This window comes from Diadema antillarum, unplaced genomic scaffold (assembly GCF_040938485.1).
Source record: "Diadema antillarum isolate AM-2024a unplaced genomic scaffold, OU_Dant_1.0 seq00001334_RagTag, whole genome shotgun sequence".
NCBI lineage: Eukaryota > Metazoa > Echinodermata > Echinoidea > Diadematoida > Diadematidae > Diadema > Diadema antillarum.
The window spans coordinates 708,148-719,253 of NW_027272104.1; the positions used below are offsets into that span (position 1 = coordinate 708,148).

The 11,106-nt window shown below is 37.4% G+C and overlaps 1 protein-coding gene across 1 annotated transcript; it reads left to right on the top strand.

Moving 5' to 3' along the window:
• Nucleotides 1–8,674: 8,674 nt before the first annotated feature.
• LOC139708427 (dnaJ homolog subfamily C member 30, mitochondrial-like) lies at nucleotides 8,675–9,621 on the top strand. The gene is made up of 2 exons (XM_071620377.1): nucleotides 8,675–8,748; nucleotides 9,036–9,621. Exons 1-2 carry the CDS (start codon nucleotides 8,675–8,677, stop codon nucleotides 9,619–9,621), a joined length of 660 nt encoding a protein of 219 aa, XP_071476478.1.
• The last annotated feature ends 1,485 nt before the right edge of the window (nucleotides 9,622–11,106 follow it).

Here is an 11,106-nt window from a genome sequence, read left to right on the forward strand (position 1 = left end):
CACTTTCAGAAAGTAGGGGGAATGATTACTACCCTTAACAAAAATTTTGTCAGTATCAATTAAGTTGAGGGAATGTGTAATTTTATTGATTTTTTTGTGTGTGGAATTCTCTTTATATTTCCTTTACATTGTTGTCCACTAAAGACGTCACGGTCTCTATAGTAATCTCTTTTTTCAGTGATTACAATACCAAAAATATAAAAACGAATAACTTGCATCGATTGTCCGATTTTTCCTCAAACTTTCACTGATGTGTAACGCTAATATTGTTGCGTTCACTCAATCCATATTGTTCTTTGGGTTTTGGTTTCTTAACAACTGCACTCATCACTTATACCATAATTGCTTTTATTAGATTACCATGCACGACCATAAACATCATTTCTATCATTTCACAACTGGATATCATCTTATCATCATCACCACGATTATCACTCGTATTACCATCGTATACATATCACCACAAGCAATATATCTTCCACCACTATCAATACTTTTTTTTCATGTCATCAATCCATCAACAACAACTTCACGAAATCTCTTTCAGAGTTTTCTGCATCATCACCATTATCCTCAGTCTAAATAAGCATTGCGACTGGCAATATATTCCTACTCGATCCCTTCCTCCAATGCCCACATGGCCTAGCACCCTTAATTGAATTGATGAAGAGAAACGATTGAATATTAAAACACTGATTTTTGTTTGTTTGTGTGTTTGCTTGTTTGTTTGTAAGAACACTAGCCGCATTCACACGTACACAATAGCTGGTTACCGAGCGCGCTCCAAAACTCGAGTTCTTGTTATACTCGCAACTTTTTATAAAATTCATGATCGATATATCATAGAAACAAACACCTGGCTTTAACTGGTATCAGATTCCCAGGTGGGTTCATGACTTTAAAAATGTGTATAAACCATTTGTTGTCGACCGACACCCAAAAAGGGAAGCCATGCGTGATTTGTTGTCTCAAAGTCGTGCAGTATCGTACACATAAAGAGTGATGAGATATTAGAGCTGTGATAGAAGTTTACCAGTATGAAGTTTATCAATATCAGCATAACCATATTATGTGAGAGAGAGAAAAAAAAAATGCAACCCACCAGCTCCGATTCTCAAGTAAAACACATTTGTAGACGAGATTTGAAACGATCGTTTTATAATGTGTTATTTGGCACAAAATAATTTCCCTTATTTTCAAAAATGGTAATCGATAACCAAATGAAAATCACTTTGCCAGATATTAGCCAAATTTAAGATCTTTTCATTAAGTTGGCGCAACGAGCATCAGTTCAGAGTCACAGGGGCTACTTTCGAGTTTTTATGAAATACATTCATAGGAAACTGATAACTACAAGTTTGAACAATGATAGCACCCATTATTATGGTTACAGTTCGTTATCTACAAGGTTCGTTATTCAGAAGATTCTTTTTTCCGAAGGTTCGTTATTCATAAGATTCGTTATTCAGAAGGTTCTTTATTCCGAAGGTTCGCTATTCCGAAGTTTCGTTTTTCAAAGGTTCGTTAATCCGAAAATGAGTTGAGTTGAGTTGAGTTTATTTTTTGTTTTTCAGCAAGGCCGTGTTTCACATAGAATAACAAAGTATACAAACACACGGCGAAAATGCAAACATATGCAATGATATACAACAAATAACAAACACAGAACAAGTTGCAAAGAGAGTACAAAATGAAACAAAGCTCGTTATTCCGAAGGTTCGTTACGGACCCTATTTCCTTGTCGGATCAACAAACCTTCGGAATAACGAACCCTGTTTTATTTTCGGGTTAGCGAACCTTCGGAATAACGAACCGTATTTTATTTTCGAATGAACGAGCCTTCGGAAAGCGAACCCTAGTTTTTTTTTTCGGATAAACGAACCTTCGGAATAACTAACCTGCGGAATAACGTCACAAATATTCGGATTAACATACCCTTTTTGATTTTCGGATTAACGAACCTTTGGAATAACGAATATCCGAAACACACAAATCCCCTATACCTAGAGATTTGTTAACCCGAAAATCAAGAAAGGTTCGTTAATCCGGACATTTTGTGACGTTATTCTGGAGGTTCGTTAGTCCGAAAATAAAATAGGGTTCGCTACTCCGAAGGCTCGTTTATTCAAAAAAGAAATAGGGTTCGTTATTCCGAAGGTTCGTTAATCCGAAAATCAAACAGGGTTCTGGAACGGGTCATGAGACTTTTTGAACGTTGTTAAAACTTTTTTAAACGTTGTAGAGGGTTTTCAAAAGTTATCTGGATGTCTATAACGTCCAAACGTTTTTCTGTCGGTCCTAAAAATTTAGAAAGGTTTTTTTAGTGTTATTTTAATGTTTAAAAGAAGTGTTCATAGCGTCCAATTGAAACGTTTTAAATACGTCGAAAACCTTCCGAAAGAAGACGTTCTAAAAGAGTTTTGACAAAACGTCCAAATAACGAACTTGGAATGTTTCAAGAACGTTTAGAAAACGTCTTTTTGTTAGCTGGGTAAAGACGTAAATTTCAAGTCAGTTTTGTGACGTATTATCCACTTTATATTTACGACGTATTAGTGAAATAAAATTTACGCTGCCTTGCAACCTATTTACCACGTCATATTAATGACGTGACGTTAAATTTACGTCAGTTTTGCGATGTCTTTGTGACTTCATATAATTAAGGCTTACGAATTATAGTTTTACAGAGTTTTATCAGTATGATTATACTGTCGTCACAACGACGACAATTCCACGTCAGTCAACTGTCAAAAATAAGATTTTTTTTTTGCTCAAATGGAAGACATCGAGAGAATTCATTATCTAGACTTCAGAAAGGCGTAATAATTGTCGTTTGTTTGACGTATTACTAAATAAGCAAAGAAAACAGACGCTACTTAGACGTCTCAACCTAAGGCCAAAAAGTCGTATTATTGTTTGAAGACATCTAAAAGACGTTATATTTGTGACGTCTTTCTGACGCCTGGTTGGTTGTACAAAGATATCGTAAAGACGTGTAAATTACTAATTGAATGTCTCATAAACGAAAATAACAGGCAGATAAAATTTGCATCATATAAACATTTCAAACTGACGTGAATATGTCGTATTTTTGCTCAAATGGAAGTTGTCCCAAAGATGTCATTGGTGGTCATTAGAGTCGTCTTAATGATGTGTAAAACACAATTCTAAAGACAAGATGTACTTCAGAATAATGTCATGAGCACGTCATCTCACGTCAATTCATGCCTTTTTGATGTATATTGGTAAAGAAAACAAGAAAGATGTCTGGAAGACGCCTTTTTCAGGAAAAATAAACAAGGAAAATGGACGTGATTTTGATGTCATTTTTAGATCGTGGCCGGTTAAGGTCTAATAAAGTGCATGTGAGCACCTTAAGACAACCATGATACAAATCTGGTTCCTAGCTAACATTTGGACGTTTTCTAAACGTTCTTGAAACGTTCCAAGTTCGTTATTTGGACGTTTTGTCAAAACGTTGTCAGAACGTCATTTTTCTGGAAGGTTTTTCGACGTATTTATAACGTTTCAATTGGACGTTATAAAAACGTTTCATAAACGTAAAAAATAACAATTAAAAACCTTACTATACATGATTTTTAAGGACGACAGAAAAACGTTTGGACGTTATAGACATTCAGATAACTTTTGAAAGCCCTCTAGATCGTTTAAAAACGTTTTAAGAACGTTCAAAAAGTCTTGTGACCCGTTCCAGAACCTTGTTTGATTTTTGGCTAACGAACCTTCGGAATAACGAACCCTATTTCATTTTCGAATAAACGAGCCTTTGGAATAGCAAACCCTATTTTATTTTCGGACTAACCAACCTTCGGAATAACGTCACAAATGTTCGGATTAACGAACCTTTCTTGATTTTCGGGTTAACAAACCTCTAGGTATAGGGGATTTGTGTGTTTCGGATATTCGTTATTCCTAACATAAAAAAACGGTAGGCCTATGTTAATCCGAACATATTTGGCGCTATTCCGCAGGTTCGTTATTCTGAAGGTTCGTTCATCCGAAAAAAAAATATAGGGTTCGCTTTCCGAAGGCTTGTTTTTTCGAAACTGAAATAGGGTTCGTTATTCTGAAGGTTCGCTAATCCGGAAATAAAATATAGGGTTCGTTATTCCGAAGGTTCGTTGATCCGACAATGAAATAGGGTCCGTAACGAACCTTCGGAATAACGAGCTTTGTTTTATTTTCGGATTAACGAACCTTCGGAATAACGAATCTTCGTAATAACGAACCTTCGGAATAACGAACCTTCGGAATAAAGAACCTTTGGAATAACGAATCTTCGGAATAACGAACCTTCGGAATACTCACCTCAATAACGAACTGTAACCATCATAATGGGTGATATCATCGTTCAAACTTGTAGTTATCAGTTTCCTATGAATGCATTTTATAAAAGCTCGTAAGTAGCCTCTGTGACTCTGAACTGATGCTCGTTACTCCAACTAAATGAAAAGATCTTATATTGGCTAATATCTGGCAAATTGATTTTCATTTGGTTATCGATTACCATTATTAAAAATAAGTGCAATTATTTTGTGCCACATAACACATTACAAAACGATCGTTTCAAATCTCTTCTACAAATGTGTTTAATTGAGAATCGGAGCTGGTGGGTTGGATTTTTTTTTCTCTCTCTCACATAGTAGACATAATGGTTATGCTTATATTGATAAACTTCATACTGGTAAACTTCTTTCACAGCTCTAATATCTCATCACTCTTTATGTGTACGATACTGCACGACTTCGAGACGACAAATCACTCATGGCTTCCTTTTTCGGGTGTCGGTCGACAACAAATGGTTTATACACATTTAAAGTCATGAACCCACCTGGGAATCTGATACCAGTTAAAGCCAGGTGTTTGTTTCTATAATATATCGATCATCATGAAGTTCATAAAAAGTTGCGAGTATAACAAGAACTCGAGTAACCAGCTATTTTGTACGTGTGAATGCGGCTAGTTTATTTATTTATTTTATCTATCTATTTATCTACTTATTTATTTATTTCTAATCTTTTGTCAGGGTAGCCCATTCACCAATAAATATTGGTCTTCCATGGAGCCCTGAATGATGAACATATGTACATTAAATAGCAAAAGGTATATACAGAAGATGACTTAATTATACAGTGTAGATACATACCAGCATATTGTACGTTGCAAAGTAACATAAAAAAGTACATGCCACATCAAGAGTTCACCAGAATGCCGAAATAACAATTAAAACGCTATTATACAGGAATGTTAAGCTAGCCCAGAATAAATTTCATGTGTTACTTACAAATAACAACTTTGCTTAAACAATCTCTTAAATGAATATATGGAAGAAGCTGATCTAATTGAATGATCTAGCCTGTTCCATTCATGGAGGATACGATTGGGCTGCACTTGTGACAATCAGAGCGAAATCTTGGCACATGTAGATTTCCACTGTCTATTAGCCTTGTATATGATGTTCATGTACATCACTAGGCTTAACTAAGTGCACCTGAAGGTACGAAGGTGCTAAGTTATGGACGCACTGGCGACTGAACTCAAAACGTCGTGTCATCCATTTAAGACTTTTGAATAAATCAGCTAGTAATCATACAAAAACAAACAAACAAACAAACAAAAAAATCAGTGTTTTGATATTCAATCGTTTCTCTTAATCAATTCAATAAAGGGTGCTAGGCCATATACTGTGGGCATTGGAGGGAGGGATCGAGTATAGGAATGTATTGCCAGTCGCAATGCTTATTTAGACTGAGGATAATGATGAAGATGCTGAAAACTTTGAAAGAGATTTCGTGAAGCTGTTGTTGATGGATTGATGACATGAAAAAAAATATTGATAGTGGTGGAAGATTCATTGCTTGTGGTGATATGTATACGATGGTAATACGAGTGATAATCGTGGTGATGATGATAAGATGAAATGATAGTAATGATATTTATGGTCGTGCATGGTAATCCAATAAAAGCAATGATGGTATAGTGATGATTGGTTAATATATCAAGTGGTACCGTTGTACACATTAAGACTTGAACTGGTATCAACTGGGAACTTCAACTCGTATTAACTTATAATAGACCAGTAGCCTTCATTTGGTATCAACTGGTACAAAATGACACTTGAACTGGGGGGGGGGGGGGGGGTGTTTCATGAAACGTTTTTCCGACAACTGTTAAAAGCTACTGAAATCCTTGCGTCTGATTGGCTGATAGCAAATTTGTCGGTGAAAACCTCCGACGAACTCGTTGATGAAACGCCCCCCCCCCCCCTGGTATCAACTAGTTATACCATGCAGTAAAACTTTAACCGACAGAAACTGTTACCAACTGGTACAGTGAGGCTTGAACTGGTATTACAACTGGCCATCAGTAGACTTTTACTGGTTTCAACTGGTATAAACTCGTACCAGTATGTTTAAACTGGTATCAACTGGTACCAGTACGTCTTCAACTGGTTTCAATTAGAATTGCTCATTTTGTTACTGGAAAGTTAGAGTTACCTTGCTGGTTTCAACTGGAACCAGTTGAAACCAGTTAAGACCAGTTAAAACCAGTAACGACCAGTTAAAAATGCTGACTAGTTTCTACTGGTTTCTACTGGTTTTTTGACCTGGGAAAGGAAACCAAACCCAAAGAACAATATGGATTGAGTGAACGCAGCAACATTAGCAATACACATCAGTGAAAGTTTGAGGAAAAATCGGACAATCAAAAGTTATTCGTTTTTATATTTTGGTGTTGTAATCACTTAATAAAGAGACTACTAGAGACCATGACGTCTTTAGTGGACAACAATGTAAAGAAAATATGAAGAGAATTCCACACCAAAAAAAAAAATCAATAAAATTACACATTCCCTCACTTAATTGATACTGACATAATTTATGTTGAGGGTAGTAATCATTCCCCCTACTTTCTGAAAGTGGTTAATCAAATGCTCTTCCATTACTCAAGAAAAGTGAAAACATGTTTGTTTTCTTTATATTTTCTTTATGTTGTTGCCCACCCCTGATGTCATGCAGCCAGTGGTTCCAACATCAAAACGTTAAAAATTTATAACTTTTGCATTGATTGCCCGGTTTTCCTTAAACTTTCAGTGATGTGTTCTACTAATGTTGCTGCTTTCACTCAATCCACATTTCTTTTTGGGTTTTGGTTTCCTTCAATGGTGGTAGAGGTGACGATGGTACGTGATGAGAAGGACTATAGGGTTGGCAATGATAAAGTGAAAATCAAAAAAAAAATATTGATAAAGCAATTCAAACCGTGATACTAGAACAATTTTGTACATGTATGGACTGGGAAAATGAATAGAATTTGTTGGAAATAGCACATCTTTTGATTTTTGGCCGATCCAAAATGCCCTTTTAAAGCTGATTAAATTAAACTATTTATAGAGAGATTATCGATCAAAATCGATGATTACTATAGCTCCCCCCCCCCCCACAGTTTCTCTTCCCTCCCCCATCTTCATCTTGGATGTTATATTATTGAGAATGTAATCATATATCTTGATATACATGAACCTGAACTAAAAAGGAGCCTATACTACGGCTTTCTGAATCATCGTGAAGTCGGAGGATAAACCCAAATTAACCCAGTAGTTCATCCATGTTACCCAAGACCCAATGCCCACTTTGAATCTGATTTTGTGGGGCTTAATAAACATGATCAATGTTGATAACAATAGCAATGCTGCAGCTGTTGGCCTAAATATGATACTCTGATTATAATTTATTCCAAGCTTCAATACGATTTCCAATTTACTTTTTGCAAGATATTGATTTTAATTTAGTCCAAGCTTCAATTAGATTTCCAATTTACTTTTTGCAAGATATTGATTTTAATCTATTCCAAGCTTCAATTAGATTTCAAATTTACTTTTTGCAAGATATTGATGACAACGTCGAGTTTGCATGCATCCTAGAAACGCAAGTCTTGCGAGATACAGGAAAAGTGTCAGCAGACGGCGAACAAAACCACAGAAATACCACGTAAGCTAAGGCAAAGGCGAACGCGATGCCGATGACATGTGAAGTGGAAACCACGCACACACACACACACACACAAACACACAAACACACGCATCACATACCCATATACCCATAAACCCGTTGTTATGTTTCTGTTTGAAGGACGGCGTCCCATTCTCACATTGTAATTTGATTCTGTAGTTAGCAGACGACCCTGCCAGTGGTACTGTAGATATACAGTACAAACTCAACGCCTAGTACCTCCTTGGCCTTACCATGGAGCTACGAAACTGCCCAAGTCATGCGAAGTCCACGCACATGCGTACAAAAACCAACTTGTTCACCGATAGTCTTTGCTCAAGTGACACAACTGGCAATTTCGACGCGTTAGGGTTACGGAAAAAAAAATCGCACACGGGACAAGGTACAAGTGTGCGTGTGCATACACGAGCCGCATGCAGTGTGTGAATCGAAGTCGCCGGTTGTAATGGCAGGTCAATGGAGAAAAGCTGCCCAACAATGCTGGCAAGGGAGAATTACATCTAGATATGGCTCGGCCAAATATCACACAGAGGAGTTAAGACATCTACCCAGCTATCAACGAAGATTATTTGGGTTGTTTTGTCCCTCTCTGAGTAAGATTCAGCTGACATCTCAAGACTTGCCGGCTTATCGCAGCACGTATGGACTCACTGACACCACCAGACTCGGTGCAACTAGCCCAGCAGCGGAACTCGCGGCGAGCCCCGTGCTGTGTGTAAGTAATGATGCCGCCAAAGCCACCACCGTGTTAGGTGTGGGTGTGTTGACAGGAACAGAGTACTCTGCTGCTGGTTGTAAACTAAGTCGTGCAGAAGAAAGGTCGAAACATGCTTGCCAAACATTGTGTTTCAAGAACGAGGGTATCTCTAACTGGTATTATTCAACACATAGACAAAGACAACAAAGTCAATCTTTGTTGGGCATTCAGGATGTTGTTTACTCAGGGACTTTGAAAAGGCAATATGCTGCACCTTTGCTCTTGATGCATGTTCGCTGTTATAGGCCTAATCCAAGGAAACGGGACAGGAACTACTATGAAGTGCTCAACATTACACCAAACGCCACACAGGCGCAAGTCAAGGAAGCATTCTTCAAGCTGTCCAAGGTCTATCACCCGGACAAAAATGCAGGCAGCAAAGAAGCTCAACGCCAGTTTTCATCCATCAATGAAGCATACAGTGTGCTTGGTAACCTCACCTTGCGCAAACGGTACGACCGCGGCACGTTGAACCAGAAAGACATCTATGGAGAGGTGAAAGAGGAAGAGGTAGATAAAGCCACATTTTCTGGTGCAGCCACGTACACGACCGGCGGCATACCATTTCACGAGGAAGCCGAGCGGCAGGCCAAGAAAATGGATGCCTTCTTCGAGAGTCACTATAAGGCTGCGCGGGAAAAAGAGCAACAGGATCGAGTCGATCGTCAGCGGAGGATTGATGAATACATGGAGCTCCAGAGCAAGGCAAAACACTCCCCCATCATCCTGGCAGCATTCATCGTCACCGCCATTGGCCTGGCAGTAAAGAGCGTCATCTATGATTCTAAAGTGGACAAGAAGCTAAGAGCAGCTGCGAAGGGAAAAAAGTGACCAGTACAGATAATATGTAATTGTCATTGAATTAGCCCGTCTGAGTCAGTAGAACATTACATCAATGCACTGGTGTAATGTTTTATGAGCATAACATTGTGTTCACAAGATTAGCTGTCTACAGCCTAGATGGTAATTTATTTACCCTTTTGTATTGCACACAGCAAATCAGTGTGTTTGATTGTCAAGCGCACAAAGTGCATACATGTAAATGTCAAGTTATAATGTACAATTGTGAAATACCATGTCAAGCCACATTTTGTCCTAGATTATGAATGTTTTGGCAGAAATGGCAGGATATTTCATGTTGATGAAGTGTTATGCTCAAGCAATAACTTACACTTGTATCAACAGTCTTAGAAGCTATTGATAGCGTCATTTACAAATGTATGTAATGAAACAAAGGCAGCTATGCATGCCCTTTTAATTATTTATATTACACGGTAGTATTAATAAATGAGGTAAACAATTTCTGCCCTTTTCCTTTTTGGTTGTAAATGATATCTTCTTTGCTGTAAAAATGGACAGTGTAACCACAATTTGGTATTACCATCAGGTGAGTTCATGTGAGCCACCTTTCGTAGGAAGTTTTTAATTTAATTTTATTTTTTAAAGGAGGTACAGTGTATTTGCTAGCAGGAGCCATTATTGCTCTGTAATTTGTCTAGAGAGTGCTCTGACCAAAGTCAGACCAAACCAGCTCAGCATGTCTCAAAATGTCAAAGAGAATGATATCTTGGTAGCTGGTTCTAGTCCCATTTAGAACCATTTTTTAAAAACCATTATACAGGTGCAAGTACACCTACAGTATGTACCAATCAAAGTCTGTAGATCTATTGAATATCAACAGTCCAAATCATTGTTTGTTTGTTCTTTAGCGGTACTTTTTATGCACCATTGTACCTTGATGTCGATCTTTTGTTTGATTCTTCACTTGTTTTCTTTGTTTTTAGTTTGAGGCCATCTGTACAAATTTGCTAGTTGTTATGTTGTTTGCCAAACATTGTTTTAAAGCCATCTCCAGGGTTGTTTTTGTCAGTGAAATTCTTCCATGAAGAAAACAAATGCATTACTTTAATGACAGAGTATCACTGTGGACTTACGAATCTTAACTCTTACTGTGTGGGATTCTTTGAAATAAGAGCAACATTTCAATGCAAAATTATGACAGTCAAACTTAAATTTTGGTGCACATAATATCACATGTTTATTGTTCATACCCCTGACACAATTATAGTTTTGTGTAGAAGAAGGTCTACACAAATTTGATTTCCTCTGTGTCCATGCCTTTGAAGAATGATACCACAGTTACAATTTGTATAAAAATGGCATTTCAGGGAATAATTTCCCTCCTAGAAAATGAATAGCAATTTTAGTCAATGGAGATATATTTTAAAAGAAACTAGTGTACACTTCTATGTAATGAAATTGCCACACAAATTATATTTTGTGTAGCAGTCACACCAAAATGCATAGTGAATTGCT